An 18,316-nucleotide genomic window follows, 5' to 3' on the forward strand; every position below is an offset into this window, starting at 1 on the left:
CTGGACTTCTGCTCCTGCCCAGCCTTCTTTGGCTCAGAGTCTTAAGAGAGGTGTGTATGGAAGAATGACATATATACGTGTGTGTGTGTGTGTGTGTGTGTGTGTATGCGCAGTGTAGTCTAGGTCAGCAGCATACAGAATGGCATGCTCAGACTGATCTCAATTATCTGATGTCTAAGTGTACATGTGTGAATTTAAGTGAAAGCACTGTGGCTGATTTTCGTTACTCAAAACATTCTAGCAACTGACCTGTTGGTCAAAGTGCGAGCTGGGCTTTTTTTTTTTTTTGCCTGCTTGACAACCAAAAGTACATCAGCCCAAAGCAGCATTTGGTAGTCCAGGACCCATTTCCCAGCCACCCCTGTTCGCCTCTAGCATTGGCACTCAGAAATATATGGAGGTGTCTTTCTTCACTACCGTGGCTGGTAGTCAAACAGAGCGAGGACAGAGAGAAGGGTCAAGACGGAACCCTAAATCATAGTTGAGCATTACATGCACAAGCATGCTCCTGCCTCCCAGCTCTTCCAGCTGCGGCAAGGAGACTGGGAGCATCTGCTTCCATGTTGAACTAAGCACAGTTTATCCCGGTTCGACCAAGACGAACCGTGCTTTGTTCAAAATGCAAGCAGATGCTTCCAATCTCCTCATGGCTGTGCTTTTGGGTGGGGATGAGAGCAGGCTCACGCACATAAAGCTAGACCACGGCTTAGCATCACACATCTAAATCAGGTGTTACTAGTTGAGCCTTCTCCTGTTCTAGTAACTTTGGGATTTATTTATGACAGGAAATTGCATTTGTAGAAGAAATTGTGTTTATTTAACCTACAGCCATCCCTTTAAGTGGCTTGCACAAAAAGATGACAGCAAGGTACCAAATTAAAAAAAACCCCAAAAGTCCGATCGTAATTCTGAGAGGCCTGTTTAAGCCTGTGCTGACCAGGAAGCAGAGAGAATCTGTTTCCGGTGAAACCACAAGGTCCTGCAATTATTTCTGAACATTAGCAAAGTTAGGCTGGTGCATGTCACTTTCCAACTCCCCCATAAAAGGGAGTTTCCACCCCTTGGGAGGCCAGAGAAGCCCGAGATCAACCAGTCTCCCTTCTGTATCCACAACATCTCTCCACCTGGGACTAACAAACAACGCAACTGTTAAGGACACAAGGATAGGTCCAGTTTACAATGTTTACTCCGGCATCCCAGGAGAAACAGACATAAAAAGAATCCTGCCCCTCTCCATATAAGTAAAAAGGCCGCCAGCTGGATGCATACAGAAGCAAAGAGACTAAAATGGGGAAAAGCAGCAGCCTACAGTCCCAGCCTGCTAGACGATCATCTCCAGCTGCCTGGCATATTCGATCACTTGTTTGGCTAGCTCCGTCGAGGGGATGGTAGCATCTTCAGGTTTCTGCTGTTGGCCCGTGAAACAGTAGTGGCTGTTTGGGCCTAGAATCCAACCACGCTGAAAGGGTCGAGAAAAAGTTAGATAAGATGTTTGGTTTTTTTAAAAAAGGTTACAAACCCCACAAGGCACACACGGGTTTGATGCATAAATTACAAAGGATTTCCTCACAAACAAGGGTGTGCAGGATCAAAACCTTAGCTACTGCAGTGTACCTTCTCATTCTAAAACACGACAGAGCCATAAAACAGCCATCTTTTATTTCAGGGGGGAAAAAATGCCACCAGATCCCCAGCAAAGCAAGTAACGTCTCCAGAATGCTGCTTATTTCAGGGCGTTTTGATAGAGCAAAGCTCCTTCCCCTGTAATAGGGAACAGTTTCCCCATTTCCAGGGTTTATTTTTTAATCCAGAAATTCTTTCCTATTATATTGACCCTTCAATAGGCTTATTACAAAGGATGGGAAACATGTGTCTCCTCCAGATGCTGCTGGACTACAACACCCATCAGACCTAGCCATCATAGCTCATGGTGAGGGATGATGGGAGTTTCAGTCCAACAAGATCTGGAGGTTCCCCATCCCTGCTTTAGACCAAAGATTAACATAGTTAACTAATAAGAGAACATGTTCCAAAAGGTAGCTGGGATGGAACAGGTAGTGGCTTGACCGCCAGTGCCCAAAATGCCTCCTGTGCACAGCTTGACTTGCAAGCTCAGCTAAAAGCATTCTGGAACAGAGAGGCTCTTAAGTAGTCCCCTGAAGGATCAAAGCGAGTAGGCCTTCCTAAAAGAAGGTCTGTTGTCACAGAGAAAGCCCTTGTGGCCACCGGCCTAACTTCAGGCGACCCATGGCACTCAGGGGTGAGCCAGAGACTGAAGTCTCCACAGGAGGAAGCCAAGGACAGATCAAGATAACCCGGCAGTATTATCTGCATCTCAGGGATAAAGGGGCGTTGAACCGCTCTCAGCCCGAGGGCTGAATTCTGTTTCAGAGAAGTCCTTGGAAACCCCACTGGAGTGGTAGGCAGGGGCGAAGCCCAAAATACCCGCATGTTTTAAGCTTAGAACTCTTACTGCCAGTAACTCAGCCTTACAAGAGGGATTTCAACCTTCTAGAATGGGGAAAAATGGCATAAAACCTGGGAAACCACAAACAATGGATGGTTGGGGGAAAAGGGTGGGGCCAGAAGCAGGCATGGCTGTTTGGAGAAACCCAGAGCACTGGATTGGGCCCCCAGACCTGAGGTTCTGCACCTCTGATATAGAGGGAACAGCCAGGCCACCCCAAGTGAAGCACGGTCCAATGCCGGCAGCCTCACCTTCTTGGCATAGTCGGTCATCTTCTTGGGGGTGAAGAAGAGCATGCGTGTGGCCTCGTTGAGCAGGATCTTCTCATAGGCCTTCTCGATGCAACTGGCGATTTCGTCCCTGGGGTAGGAGAGAAGAACATCAGCCAAGCCATTCACCCAAGTTGGATAATTAAGGCACAATCCAGCCCCTCTTGAGTACTTGTAAGCCCCATTGATATCCATGGGCGAGTTAAGCAGATGCTGAACTCTCTTCCATGGAAACTGACGGGACCTCGAAGCGCTTGACATTTGGCTGGATTGTACCCTTCCTAACTTGGCATTTCTACAGGGCTCAGGGCGTGTCACATACATTCTCTCAGTAACCCTTACAATGACTCTGTAGTGTAGATCAGCCTTATTACTACACTGCAAAGAGAAATTGTGTGTGTGTGTGTGTGTGTGTGTACACACAAAGGCTACTAGATAAAAATTTCTGATAGAAGAGGAACTTTCCCCTGAATTCAAATTAGAGGTATACCTTGCCCTTAAGTGTACATAAGAGTAAAAGTCACCCACCCTTGTGTTTTCAAATGAATTGCTGTCCTGGGTGTGCCTCCTCTTTGGAAACCAGCAAGTGGAAGCAGCCCACAGGAGCCATGGCTCAATGGAAGAGCCCCTGCTCTGCATGCAGAAGGTCCCAGGTTCGATCCCTAGCATCTCCAAGTAGGGCAGGAAAAATGCCGGCCTGAAACCTTGGAGAGCCATTGCCAGCCAATGTCGACAGTACTGGGCTAGATGGATCAAAGGTCCAACTAGGCAGCGTCCTACGTTCTTCCTCCAAGGTTGGCCAATTCTAGGGTGCCTTTGTGTCAAGAGCGACTGTATGATCCAATCATACCAGATGTCAGCAGAATTATGTGCCTGCCTCAGTGAAGGCCAGCTTGGAAAGAGGTAGTGGCAGAACAGTGAATCACGCAGAGACACAGAGGGTGCCCTCCTTTTTTGATCCATGCTTTTGGCTAACTTTAGGTTATTTAAAGAAAAACACACTTCTTGTGGCTGTGTTGTGGCACATGATCTGGCAACTATTGGACATTATGACCGAGACAAGAGTTGAATACAGAACTTTTTGGTTCGCTGCTCAGTCTGTTAACCACTATACTATAACACCATCTCTGTTATCACCTATAAAATAAACTCAGATGAAGGCAAGAAACTGAAAAGGACTTATTTTTGAGGTAGGTACATGTTATCTTTTACTGGATTAACAAAGCGGTTTTCATGCTCTACACCAGCTTTCCCCAAGCTGGTGCCTTCCAGATGTGTTGGACTGCAATTCCCATCATTTAATTCCCAGCCAGCATGGCCTTGGCAGGAGTTGCAGTCCAACACATGATGGAAAAGATCCAACACCTCTGGGGGGCATTATGTTGGAGAAGGCTGCTCTATGTATGTATGAAGCATTTCTTCACGCAATGCATCATCAACATGATTCCCTACCAAAAGATGTGTTGGTAGCCATAGTCCTGGATACTTTTAAGAAGGATAAGACCAGGGGTAGACTGAAGATAGACTGGGCTCTACTGGTAGATCTCTCGGTGATTTGTGGCAGACTGCCCCTAACTGGTTATAAAAATCCCACCTAAATCAGGCTGCTGAAATTTAAAAAGTTTGGGATCATCAGGAGGGGACTTTTCTGTGAAAGGATTGTAAGCTCTGTTCTGTTTTGGTAACGAAAACAGATCAGAGGCACTCTGTTCTTCAAGTCTAAGTGTAATAACTTTTGTATCTGACTCTGGTTGGTGGATCTTGGTCTTCTAGTGAGAAAAAATCCATGGAGGCCTGAACCACCATCTATAAAAGCAATATACCCGGTCTGATCCAGCAACTCAATTTGTGTGTCCTTATGCCCACACACATGCCTGTTAGCCTTTGGAGATGAGCTGCCCCACAACCCAAGTGGGCATTCCATGGACAGATGCAACGTTCCTGCTTGTATGCCTGATGCCTGGCAAGGAGCTCTCATTGGGCTTCTATCAATCACCCACCCACACCAATGAGGCTCAGAGAACATGACTAACCTGACAGTGTCCAATAAGATGTCAATGAAGAAAGCGTAGCTCTCTGCTGGGATGTTGCCTTTTGCCAGGAAGACTTTGTTGTAGCTGCCTTCCATCAAGTACTGGGGGTGGGGGTGGAGAAGGAGGCGGAAAACCACACAGATAAAATCCATCAGTCACCTTTCCAGGAAAACCTGCCCAGGCCATGTACAGCTGATAGCACAGCAATAAAAAAAAAAAAGGATGTTTGAAGCCCCTCACTCGCTCAAAAAAAATGCTATCCTTTTGCCATCGCTGCCGTTTATGGCCTGAACTGCTCCACAGAACAATTTTTTCCCATCAAACCTTTGGGACATTACTTTGGGGGAAGAAATGGAAGTGTGGGAAGTATATGCATTTATTTCAGTTACATGCAATTAAAAGTTAAAGGCAGCAAGACAATCCAGCCCACTTACCCCACCACAATAATGCCCAAGCAAACCTAACTGAAGTAAATGCATGTTCTTCCCCTGCCCCCATCTTCATCCATGTCAAGTTCTCAGTTGCTGCTCCCAGGCTCTTGAACTCCCCGCCGTGGGTGGCTAGGTTTGCTCCCTCTCTGCTGTCAGGCAAATGAGTTTTTATTCAAGCAGGCCTTCGGCATGTAAGCTGGTCTGCTGGGTCAGCTATGGTGCTGTTTCTATTATCTTATTGTTGCTTTTTTCAGGGCACAATCCTATGCATGTTTAGACAGCGAAAAAGGCCTACAACTCCCAGCATGCTGGCTGGGGAATGCTGGGAGTTGTAGGACTTTTTTTTCCTGTCTAAACATGCATAGGACTGCGCCCTAAATGTATTTATTTTATTACTATTTTAACTCAGTGTTTTATTTTAAATGCAGGTTCTGAATATTGTTAGTTGCCTCGAGCACCATTGCCTTGGAAGAAAGGCAGGGTATAAAACAAATAAATAATACTAAACTGCAAAATCCTCAGGGCAGGGACCTTCTCTTTTTGTACGTTGTGAAGCATCACACACGTTGATGGAGCTATGTCAGGGGTGCAGGAGCTATGTCCCCCGGTAGTAACCTGGCCCCTGGAGGCTCTGCATTCCCCCTCTGCAAGCCCTGCCCAACCAGGGGTGCAGAGGATAAAGGGAGGGGAATCCTCACTGTCATCTCCGATCACAGATCATTATACAGCAGCTATATAAATAAAGATGACCGCCCCTCTTGCCATTCTCGTCACTGCATCTTCTGGGCCACAGCTTGTTTATTTCATTTACGATATTTCTATAGCGCCCCATAGGCGAAGCTCTCTGGGCAGTTAACAAAAATTAAGAACCATTAAAAATACATTATAAAAAGTGCAAAGCCATTTACATAAAATGTATAAACAGGTAGCACACACACAGACAACAAATATCTAAAAACAATTTTTAAACAATCAGCCAAAGACAATTTTGCATGTGATTAAAACCTCATTATATGCTCCTGAAGGCCTGAGAGGAGGCAATTTTAATCTGGCATCAAAAAGACGATAATGTTGGCACCAGGTAGGGCTCGTCAGGGAGATCATTCCATAATTGGGAGGTCGCCACTGAGAAGGCCCTCTCCCTTGTTGCCACCCTCTGAACCTCTCTCAGAGGAGGCATGTGGAGAAGGTCCTTAGATGCTGAACGTAGTGTACAGGTCGGTTCATGCTGGGAGAGGTACTCCATTAGATATTGTGGTCCCGAGCTGTGTAAATTTATCATTGCAGGAGCTCTGTTTTGAATTGAGGGAAGGCTGAAGGACCAACAGCAGGGGGTACCCTCAGCTCAGCACAAGCTACCATGTGGAGGAAGGGATAATTTACTCTGCTCACCACCTGACACTGGGCTCCACTGAGAAGGACCCCATGGAGTGTGCAGTACATTTCCATGTAGACTGAAGAGCCAGACATTAAGAACGTAACAGCCTTTCTGGATCAGACCAAGGTCCATCTAGTCCAGCATCCTGTTCACAAAGTGGCCAACCAGCTCCCCACAGGAAACCCACAAGTAGGACATGAACACAAGAGCACTCTCCCACCCATGTTCCTCAGCAACTGGTGTGTATAGGCATACTGCCCCTGATAATGGAGGTAACATAGAGCCATCAGGACTATAGCCATTTCTAACCTTATCCTCCAGGAATTTGTCTAACCCCCTTTTAAAGCCATCCAAACTGGTCACAATCTTGTGTTAGCGAATTCCATACTTTGACTATGCATTGTGTGAAGAAGTCTTTCCTTTTATCTGTCCTGAATCTCCCACCAATCAGCTTCTTGGGATGACCCCATTGGGTTCTAGTGTTATGAGGGAGAAAAATGTCTCCCTATCCACATTCACCACACCAGGCATGATTCTGAACACCTCTATCATGTCTCCCATTGCCTTTTTTCTAAGCTGAACAATCCCAGCTGTTATAACCTGCCATCATATGGGAGATGCTCCAGCCCCTTGATCATTTCAGCTGCCCTTTCCTGCACTTTTTCCAACTCTACAATGCTCTTTTTTAGGTGCATGTGCACAGGTGAACGAGCGTGTGCGCACCCTCCCCCCCCCCCCAGTATATATGGCCTAGGCCCTGACTGTCTCAAGAAACACCTTCGCCTATACAACACTGCCCCTCTCCGGGTTTGTTTTTAATATCTACTGATTTATTTATTTATTTCATTTCTATACCACCCAATAGCCGAAGCTCTCTCTCATCTCTCTACTGATGAATGTGCTGTCTTTTCAGAAACCATTAGCTGCCACAGAGAGCAGAGCCTTTTTGGATGTGGCTTTCTCGAGAGGATTGTCTATGTTCTTCCTTTGTTTTGTTTCAGAGACAAGCAAGGATTTCAAATTTAACTGGTGCTTTTGTTGTTGCATGTGTATTGTATACATTAATTTTCAAAGTTGTTATATGTTATCACTTACTTCCACGAAAGCAGCGAAGAACTGCAGAAACCAAATATACCCCCTTCCCCACTAAAGAGGGGGATTTCTTTGTCAAGAACGTATTCTGCACTTGTGAGGAAAAGCCTCTGATTTAACAGCAGGTGGCCCGGGCAGAAGAAAAGTGGGAAGGTGAAGAGTTACCTGCTCCAGAGACACAGGGTGCTTGATGTAAACGTTGGTCTGAATGTCCTTTGCCGGCAGCCTTTCAAGCTCAGTGTGGAACTCAGCAACGCGGTTCTGGGACAGCAGGAAGAGAAGGTTCAAACCCAGCAGCTGGTGCTTGTAGGCTGACTCCGGCAACTCGTCTCTGAGGCAGGAAGGGGAAAAGATGCTGAATGTGCGTCCAGGGAGGGATGTGCACACACAGGATTATTGGAGCCCAAGGAATGCTTTTGCCACGCCCCGTAAGCCCATCCTCTGCACATCATAGAGGCTTGGGGCAGGCAGTTATGGTCTCATCATTTGTATCGAGCTGCTGGGATGTTGGGAGTAGCATGAGTGCAAAGCGAGGGCACTCCACCCCTGCACCCCAGGGAACTTGGGATGCCTTTGTCCTGGGAAGCTAAGAAAGGTCAGAGGCTGCACAGGAGACACCTGTCCTGCTTGGTGCAGTCAGCAGGGGGCTGCTGCTAACAGCCCCCCGATATTTATTTTTTGTTACATTTATATCCTGCCTTTTTTCCTCCAAGGAACTCCCTCCTCCTCTCCATTTTAACTTCACAACAACCCTGTGAGGCAAGTTATGCTGAGAGTTGGTGGCCCAAAATCATCTAGTGAGCTTCATGGCTGAGTGGGGACTAGACCCTGGATCTCCCCAGTCCAATGCTCTAACTCCTACACCACGGTGGCTCTCCTTTTGTCCAAGGCTGCTCATTTCTGGCTGACCATGCAACCTTCCCCAAAAGATCCCCTGAGGATGCCCTCACATGCCACATCTTTTCAGTGGCAGTGGTGCAAACTGGCTTCCACAAATAGAGTTAAAACATGCACACTCCTTTCCCTTTGGCTCATTCTTTTCCACAGCAGGCCTGCCTAGGTGAAGGAAGAACTTCCTTCACCTAGATTGAAGGAACTGGACTGAAGGAACTAGACTGGAGCGCTGGGCAGAAAACAACAGAATGACATTTAATAGGGACAAATGCCAAGTTCTGCACCTAGGAAAAAGAAACCAAATGCACAGTTACAAGATGGGGGATACATGGCTCAACCACACTACAAGCGAGAAGGATCTTGGAATTGTTGTCGATCACAAGCTGAATATGAGCCAACCATGTGATGTGGCTGCAAAAAAGGCAAATGCTATTTTGGGCTGCATTCATAGAAGCATCACTTCCAAATCCCGGTAAGTACTAGTTCCCCTCTACTCAGCACTGGTTAGGCCTCATCTGGAGTACTGTGTCCAGTTCTGGGCACCACACTTTAAGAAGGATGCAGACAAACTGGAGAGGGTTCAGAGGAGGGCAACAAAGATGATCAGGGGACTGGAAACAAAGCCCTATGAAGAGAGACTGAAAGAACTGGGCATGTTTAGCCTTGAGAAGAGAAGACTGAGGGGAGATATGATAGCACTCTTCAAGTACTTGAAAGGCTGTCACAGAGAAGAAAGCCAGGATCTCTTCTTGATCATGCCAGAGTGCAGGACACGGAATAATGGGTTCAAGTTACAGGAAGCCAGATTCCGGCTGAACATCAGGAAAAACTGCCTGACTGTAAGAGCGATACGACAATGGAACCAATTACCTGGGGAGGTGGTGGGCTCTCCCACACTGGAGGCCTTCAAGATGAGGCTGGACAGCCATTTGTCAGGGATGCTCTGACTTCGATTCCTGCGTTGAGCAGGGGGTTGGACTCGATGGCCTTGTAGGCCCCTTCCAACCCTACTATTCTATGAATCTATGAAACTGATTACCTCTCACCCCCCGGACAAATCAACATGCAAAAGGAGACACAGAGAGGCTATCTAGCAGCACTGAGGTTTATGAAACCCCGAGGCATAGATGATTAATGAATAAAGGGCCACAGTGCTGTCGTGCCGCTTCTGTTCATTTCAACAGGGTTTGTGCAGAAAACTTTGAGTGGCTTGGGTCTCATAAGCAAGCTCTGTGTTCCATTTGACCATCTGGCCATGCCTTACAGATGCGCAAGCAGATAGCAGAAGGGGTGCCGACAGAATCTACCCCCTGTCTCCCCATGGAGACTGGCATGTTTTCTTAGGAATTCGGCAATGGTAAAACCTTGCTTTCAGCCAGCCAAGATATTTGATTAAATTCAGTGCTTTACAACACAGTTGCCAGCAGTGACATAAACTGATTCTAGTGACCACAGTGAGCACCTTCCCGGGACACCCAGCATTGAGAGAGTGTCCCCCCCGCGCCCGTTCTCTATTCATCACAGAGAACCTGGATGAGGGGTCTGGCTTCCTGCCTGGTTTTAGAGAAAGTTAGAAGCACCAGGAGATTTCACTGCAAGTTGTGACCTTCCCAAATGCTCGACGTAAATGTCCAGAGGACTCCAAGGAGGCAAGCTCCCTTTGAATCTCATCCCAGAGACATAAGGGGATGGGGTCATGGTTTAGGCTTCCAAACCCAACCAAGATTTTTCTGCTCTGGAGTTACAGCCAGTCTACAAGATTTTTATTTTGTTGGAATGGGCGGGTCTTTGCTCTTCACGTTTTACAGGCTCCTTTTCTAGAGCTTTGTTGTTGCTGTTGTTCAGTCGTGTCCGACTCTTCGTGACCCCATGGACCATAGCACGCCAGGCCTTCCTGTCCTACGCTCTCTCCCGGAGTATGCTCAAGTTCATATTCATTGCATCGGTGATGCTATCTAGCCACCTCATCCTCTGCTGTCCCCTTCTCCTTTTGCCTTCAGTCTTTCCCAGCATCAGGGTCTTTTCCAGAGAGTTTTCTCTTCGCATTAGGTGGCCAAAATATTTGAGCTTTAGCTTCAGTATCTGTCCTTCCAATGAGCACTCAGGGTTGATTTCCTTTAGGATTGACTGATTTGACCTCCTTGCAGTCCAGGGCACTCGTAAGAGTCTTCTCCAGCACCACAGTTTGAAAGCATCAATTCTTCGGCGCTCAGCCTTCCTTATAATCCAGCTCTCACAGCCATAAGTTACTACTGGGAAAACCATAGCTTTGATTAGATGGACCTTTGTCGGCAAGGTGATGTCTCTGCTTCTTACTATGCTGTCTAGGTTTGCCATAGCTTTCCTCCCAAGGAGCAAGCGTCTTTTAATTTCATGGCTACAGTCACCGTCTGCGGTGAGCTTGGAGCCAAAGAAAATACAATCTGTCACTGCTTCCATTTCTTCCCCTTCCACATGCCAGGAAGTGATGGGGCCAGATGCCATGATCTGAGTTTTTTTAATGTTGCGTTTCAAACCAGCTTTTGCACTCTCCTCTTTCACCCTCAACAACAGGCTCTTTAGATCCTCTTCGCTTTCTGCCATTAGGGTGGTATCGTCTGCATATCGGAGGTTGTTGATAATTCTCCCAGCAATCTTAATTCCGACCTGTGATTCATCCAACCCGGCGTTTCTCATGATGTACTCTGCATTTAAGTTAAATAAGCAGGGTGATAATATGCAGCCTTGTTGTACTCCTTTCCCAATTTTGAACCAATCGGTTCCATGTCTGGTTCTGACTGTTGCTTCTTGACCCTCGTACAGGTTTCTCAGGAGACAGGTAAGGTGGTCTGGTACCCCCATCTCTTTCAGAATTTGCCACAGTTTGTTGTGATCCACACGATCAAAGGCTTTAGCATAGTCAGTGAAGCAGAAATAGATGTTTTTCTGGAATTCTCTTGCTTTCTCCATGATCCAGCGAAAGTTGGCAATTTGATCTCTAGTTCCTCTGCCTCTTCGAAACCCGGCTTGTACTTCTGCTAGTTCTCGGTTCACATACTGCTGAAGCTTAGCTTGCAGGATTTTGAGCATCACCTTGCTGGCATGTGAAATGAGCGCAATTGTACGGTAGTTTGAACACTCTTTGGCGTTGCCCTTCTTTGGAATTGGAAAGTAAACTGACCTTTTCCAGTCTTGTGGCCACTGTTGAGTGTTCCAAATTTGTTGGCATATTGAGTGTAGCACTTTAACAGCATCATCTTTTAGGTTCTGTGTATTCTTTCCACCTCTTCTTAATCTCATCTGCTTCTGTTAGGTCCCTGCCTTCTTTGTCCTTTATCATGCCTGTCTTTGCACAAAACATTCCCTTGAGATCTCCTTGAAGAGATCTTCATTTTCTTGAAGAAGTCTCTAGTCTTTCCCATTCTGTTGCTTTCTTCGATTTCTTTGCATTGTTCATTTAAGAAGGCCTTCTTGTCTCTCCTTGCTATTCTCTGGAACTCTGCATTCAGTTGGATATATCTTCCCCTTTCTGCCTTGCTTTTCGCTTCCCTTCTTTCTTCAGCTACTTGTAAAGCCTCCTCAGACAGCCACTTGGCTTCCTTGCATTTCTTTTTCTTTGGGATGGATTGAGTTGCTGCCGCCTGAACAATGTTACGGACCTCCGTCCATAGTTCCTCAGGCACTCTGTCTATCAGGTCTAATCCTTGAAATCTATTCCTCACCTCCACTGTATATTCTAAGGGATATGATTTAGGTCATACCTGAATGGTTTAGTGGCTTTCCCTACGTTCTTCAATTTAAGCCGAAATTTTGCAACAAGAAGCTCATGATCTGAGCCACAGTCAGCTCCAGGTCTTGTTTTTACTGACTGTACAGAGCTTCTCCATCTTTGGCTGCAAAGGACATAATCAATCTGATCTTGATATTGACCATCTGGTGATGTCCATGTGTAGAGTCGCCTCTTGTGCTGTTGGAAAAGAGTGTTTGCTATGATCAGCGTGTTCTCTTGGCAAAACTCTATTAGCCTTTGTCCTGCTTCATTTTGTACACCAAGGCCATGCTTGCCTGTTATCCCGGTGATTTCTTGATTTCCTACTTTAGCATTCCAATCTCCTATGATGAAGAGGACATCTTTTTTTGGTGTTAGTTCCAGAAGGTGATGTAGGTCTTCATAGAACCGATCAACCTCAGCTTCTTCGGCATCAGTGGTTGGGGCATAGACTTGAATTACTGTGATGTTGAATGGTTTGCCTTGGATTCGTACTGAGATCATTCTATTGTTTTTGAGATTGTACCCCAGTACTGCTTTTCCCACCCTTTTGTTGACTATGAGTGCTACTCCATTTCTTCTAAGGGATTCTTGCCCACAGTAGTAGATATGATGGTCACCTGGATTAAATTCGCCCATGCTTGTCCATTTTAGTTTGCTGATTCCCAAGATGTCGATGTTCAATCTTGCCATCTCATGTTTGACCACCTCCAGCTTACCTTGATTCATTGATCTGACATTCCAGGTTCCTAAACAATATTGTTCTTTACAGCATCGGACTTTCTTTTTACCACCAGACACATCCACAGCTGAGTGTCCTTTTGGCTTTGGCCCAGCTGCTTCATTCTTTCTGGCGCTACTTGGAAATACCCTCTGCTCTTCCCCAGTAGTATATTGGACACCTTCCGACCTGAGGGGCTCATCTTCCGGCGTCATCTCTTTTAGCCTTGTGATACGTTCCATGGGGTTTTCTTGGCAAGAATACTGGAGTGGGTTGCCATTTCCTTTTCCAGTGGACCACATTTTGTCAGAACTCTCAGCCATGACCTGTCTGTCTTGGGTGGCCCTGCACGGCATAGCTTATGGCTTCACTGAGTTACGCAAGCCCTTTCGCCACAACAAGGCAGTGATCCATGAAGGGGTTTCTAGAGCTTATTCTTCTGCTTTTTGTTTCAGTGTCACAAGCTGCTCCAAGCTTTCGAGATAAAATGAGTAGAGCAATTCTCTGTAAAGCCCCAAAACAGGAATGCTTACTTGTAATCGAAGTAGTAGCACTTGAGCTGGGCCATGTATCTCTCAAAAGATGGGATGTCTTTCTTCAGGATACTCCACTGTGCTCCAATTTCTAGTATGTCTCCTTGAATGGCAGGAAGAGAAATGAGGCACACAGCATTAACAAAGAACAACAAAGGAGCGGCAATATTAGGGCAGAACAAAGTAACCAACCCATTATCTGGTCTCCAACTTGTAAAGCTTCACTCAGTTCAGAGCATGCAACACAGAGGAGAGGATAAAAGGGCAAATGAAGTTATTTAACACACTGTCAAACTGTTGCACCATAGCAACTTTTATTCCTCATGGTAGCCCAACATGTTTCGACCCTGCACCATATATTTCTGGGCCTTCTTCAGAGATGAAATTTTGAAAATGTAACCTGCAGAGAACTCTGACCAGTCTCAGGATTTATTCTCAGAGAAATATTTTTTCAGAGATCTCTGCAGACTATATTTAAAAATGTTAACTCCTGAAGAAAGTCCAGAAATATATGGTACAGGGCAAAAACCATTGAGCTACTATGAGGAATAAAACTCTTATTTTTTTACATCCCGGGACTTTGTCTCTCCTTTTCACTGTGTGGTCTTGGATGTTTTCCAGTTTCGCTTGACTTTGCAGCATAGCAACTAGCAGAGTAATCTTATGGACATCTACTTAGGAGTAAGTCCCATTGAATTGAATGGAGCTTACTCCCAGGAATGTGGGGATAGGACTGCAGTCTAAGAGACTGAACTACAAATCAGGAAGTGCCTGGTTTGTACCGTGCCTTTGCCACGAACTCACTAGATGGTCACAACCTCCACAGCTGGTAATAATAACAATGTTACGCACTTTGAACGCTACATAGAACAGCCTTCCCCAACCTGGTGCCCTCCAGATGAGTCCGACTACAACTCCCAACATGACCCAACTAGCCATGCTGGCTGGGGCATGCTGGGAGCTGTAGCTCAACCTATCTGGAGGGCACCAGGTTGGGGAAGGCTGACACAGAAGCTTAATCCCACGTGCAATCTGAGGCTCATGGTGCACCAACTTTGCTGAAGTCAAGCAGGTCTGTATCTAGCCAGTGCCTGGATGGGAGATCACCTGAGGACCCTCTGTAAGTGGCCTCGAGTTCCACGAAGACAGACAGAGTTTAAATTTAATAAATACATGCTCAGCAGAAAGCCTTTCTTGAAGTTCAGACTAGGGGAGAGGGAGTTTTATTTCCATTTCAGCTTGGGAGTAAGGGGCAAGGTGAACTTGGGGGGGGGGGCGTTCTTGGGATCAGGGCCTAAGCAGAAAGCCTTTGGGAGCTGGATTTGTCTCCTAGGCTTCTTCCTACATTAGGAGTTCCTCATCAGTCTCAGGCCCTGGGGATTACTGGATTGTACTCACTTGCCAAAATGAGCTGCTGTTTAGTCAGTTTTGTGCCTGTAGTGGGCAGAAAGTTGAGTTCAAGCAGAGCTAGCTGGAACAGAGGAGAAGGAGAGACAGCAGTTACAGATAAGCCATTGGCAACCAAGCCTTGCCCTACCAATCCCACAGGCTCTCAGGATAAATGAGAGAACTATACTAACGAAAGACTGCTTCTCATTTCAAAGGCCCACATTGCATAAGTGGATAGCACTGTCCACTGATAGGCAACTGGAAGCCAAGCTGCCGAATCTGGCCAGGAGACCATTTTTAGTTGGCCCACCACTCACCACTGCCCTTCTCCTCTTAATGAAAGGGTGGGCAACTTGTGGCCCTCCAGATTTTTGGTCTACAACTCCCATCACCCCTAGCCAGCACAGCTAATGGTGAGGAATGATGGAAGCTGTTTCCCTCCCCTGTGTTAAAGGGAGTCTTTTAGCACCAGGTAGCTTCAGAAGGGAGGGCAAACATGGCAACAAGAACAGCTAAAATGACACATCAATGGGACTCCAGTGCTGTGGCTAGTCTCCAACTAAAACTTGCCTTGTAAAGGGTAACCAATGCCAGGCAAACAGGGCAGGGGGGAATCGCAGCTTACACTATCCAGATTGTGCTCTTACCTCACATATGGGGGCTTTCAGTCAGGAGCCACGTGCATGGGGTTTCCCCCTCTCAAAACAGCAGCGGTTTTCAAACTTTCTACTTTCGAGGGATCTCTTCCCAAAGACTTGTCTGCCAAGGACTGTCTCCCCCTCCCCCATACATTGTAGAGCAGGGACGGGCAACCTGGTGTCCTCCAGATGCTCTGGACAACAATTCCCACAAATCCAGCCAACATGGCCAATGGTCAGGGATTACGGGACTTGTAGTCCAAAAATCTGCAGGGCACCAGGGAGCCTATCCCTACTGTAGAGCAAGTGTGCGCAGAAAGTGGATCTCCAGATGTTTTGACTTCAACTCCGAGCATTCCTGACCATTGGCCATGTTGGCAGGGGCTTCTGGAATTGGAAGTTCAAACGATCTGGGGAGCTTACCTTCTGTCCAGCCCTTTTGTCGAGGATCCTGGGGCACATTTTAGGGTGCACGACCACATGGAGCACCTGTTGGGCCTTACTGTTGCCTTGTGCAATCTGAGGGTGCATCCTAGAACATACCTGCAGCAGTGGAACGTCAGCTGAGGTATGGCAAGCTGTCTTTCAGGAAAGTTTCCCAAGACTGACCTTCTCAATGAAGAAGCTCAAGATCCCCCAGAAGGCAGTTCTAAGACCAGTGCTGTACTGCGGAGCACCCCTGGCTGTGATGTGCTTCTTCCCTACTTCCAGGACAGGCATAGCTAGTGGAAGCTTTGCACCTTGGATAGCTCCTTAGAGTTCTGACTGGTGCACCCTGGATAGCTCCTTTAGAGTTCTGACTGGTTCTGACTGACACCTGGAGTGGATTCGCCACCCCACTAACATTGGAGCCACCAGCCTCCACCGGGCCTGGCTACTCCAGCCTCAGCAAGCTGTAAGTTTCCTGGTAGTAGAAAGAAGAACAAACATGCTTTCACCCTGACCCCTCAGTGTCTGCTGGCTAGCAGCCATTTGAGCATGCCTTCCCCAAGTCTCAAGCAGCGGTTCTTTTTAGCTATGCAAGCTTCCCACCACATCTACAGAGCTCAACTGCAAGAGCATCCTCACTAGCAATCTAGTGTAGAATCACTCCAAGGAGGTCACATAACTGCTGCCGGATACTGCCATAGGAAGTTTAGAACTATACCACTGAGGGCTTTCAGCCAAGAGAAAAAGAAATGGAGCCTCCATCTTCAGAGGCAGTATACTCTTGCTTATAAAATGCTGGGGAGGGCTCTGGCACCTGGCCTCATTTGAGAGCTGCCTGGCCACTGCTGGAGGCGATGCACTGGGCCAGCTGGGGTTTTGGTCTGTCTTAGCAGTGGCAATTCTCTGCACCCTGACTCAGCTGAGAGGCTCATAAACAGGTTTGGGCTCAGGCAAATACAGCCCAGCTGAGTCATTCACCGCCCTTCCGGCTGCCTCCGGGGGACAAGAGGCCATCTCTAGGATTGGGCGCCAATTGCAAAGGAGGTGGACATCCATATGACCCCTGCAGAGCCACCTTCAGCCTTCCAGGATCCACTTCCGATTCTACCATCCCACCATGTCAGCTTGTAGCCCTCCTTCCCTCACCACAATAAAAAATTCTCACTTTGTTTCCCCACAGTCCCTTCCTCCTCCAGGCACACACATCCAGCTCTACTTTCTGCTCCCCTCAGACTTTTTGGTGCAAGATGCAACTTTCCCTTTCCTCCGTAGCTGCACATCCAGGCAGCCTCGGCTACCCTTAAACCACGGGCAGACCACTTGGGCTCCCCCCCCACGCCAACCCAGATGTCTTAGCCTGCAATTCCCACCAGCCCTAGCCAGCATAACCAATGGTGAGGGATGTGGGCCAAAGAATCAGGGCTCTCCTCCCTCCCTTTCCATCGCTTCTCCACCACTGCCCATTTCCAGAAGCTCCGCATTTGTTAGTGCCTGGTGCAGGGGTGGGCACCTTCAGCCCTCCAGATGTTTTGGCTGACAACCCCCATGATGCCTTACCACTGGCTAAGGCTGATGGGAGTTGTAGGCCAAAGCGTCTGGAGGGCCACAAGTTGCTCACGCCTGGCCTGGTGGCTGCCACTTCTCTCCCGCTTCCTGCTGCTGCGCCAACCCCTACCACCCTTCCCCTGCTCTGGGTGGCAGCTCCCAAGAGTCAAGAGATCACCCCCCCCACTGCCAAGAACCTCCTCCCTTTAGGTGCCACCCCCCCATCTCCCCTTCGCTGCGGTGCCTCTTCTTCATCTTCTCCCCCTCCCATCCCCTCTTCCAGCATCCCCCTCCCATAGAGACCAGTTTCCAGGCTCCTCCAACCTTCCCACGCCTATGGTGCTGCCTCCTTGGCCACCCTATGCCCGCTCGCGCGTCCCCTCCTGCGCCTGTTTCCAGTATCCTTCCGGCCCTTTCTTCCTTAGATGCCGGTTTCTAGTGCCTCCACCGCGCCCTTAAAGGCCAGCCGTCAGTTTCCAGGCTCCCCGCCTCCCACCCCGCTGGCCGGTTTCTAGGGTCTCGCGCCGGTTTCAAGATCCCCCCCCTTCTTTTTTTTTTTTTTTTTTACCTTGAGGCGGCCCAGCAAGTCGCCGCACTTGCTCAGGTTGAGGTTCTTGCGGTTCCACTCGGCCCGCAGCTGCTCGTACATGCCCGCCGCCTCCTTCAGCCCCGCGACGCCCGCGTCCGCCCCGTTCAACACCGGCCCTCCGGACGCGGCCATCATCGTCGCCACCGCTGCCATGAATCGG

At 47.8% G+C, this 18,316-nt stretch overlaps 1 protein-coding gene across 1 annotated transcript; it reads right to left on the reverse strand.

The window, feature by feature from the left end:
- Positions 1-252: 252 nt before the first annotated feature.
- On the reverse strand, positions 253-18,314 carry PSMD8 (proteasome 26S subunit, non-ATPase 8). Its single transcript, XM_084814896.1, has 7 exons — positions 18,136-18,314; positions 14,965-15,037; positions 13,567-13,669; positions 7,836-8,001; positions 4,770-4,870; positions 2,719-2,827; positions 253-1,459 (listed from the first exon to the last, which is right to left on the reverse strand). Exons 1-7 carry the CDS (start codon positions 18,307-18,309, stop codon positions 1,322-1,324), a joined length of 864 nt encoding a protein of 287 aa, XP_084671022.1. The 5' UTR covers positions 18,310-18,314; the 3' UTR covers positions 253-1,321.
- Positions 18,315-18,316: the final 2 nt, after the last annotated feature.

Source organism: Heloderma suspectum, chromosome 10 (assembly GCF_057233095.1).
Source record: "Heloderma suspectum isolate Gila_16-S chromosome 10, 16-S_ref, whole genome shotgun sequence".
In the NCBI taxonomy this organism is placed as follows: domain Eukaryota; kingdom Metazoa; phylum Chordata; class Lepidosauria; order Squamata; family Helodermatidae; genus Heloderma; species Heloderma suspectum.

What these genes read in the sequence shown, in the direction of transcription:
- PSMD8 (XM_084814896.1), bottom strand. Translation starts at nt 18,309, where the DNA reads ATGGCAGCGGTGGCGACGATGATGGCCGCGTCCGGAGGGCCGGTGTTG. An exon ending in ACAGCAGCTCATTTTGGCAA is followed by an intron (nt 13,670 to 14,964) that starts GTGAGTACAATC and finishes CTGCCATTCAAG; the next exon opens with GAGACATACTAGAAATTGGA. An exon ending in TGCTACTACTTCGATTACAA is followed by an intron (nt 8,002 to 13,566) that starts GTAAGCATTCCT and finishes TTCCTGCCTCAG; the next exon opens with AGACGAGTTGCCGGAGTCAG.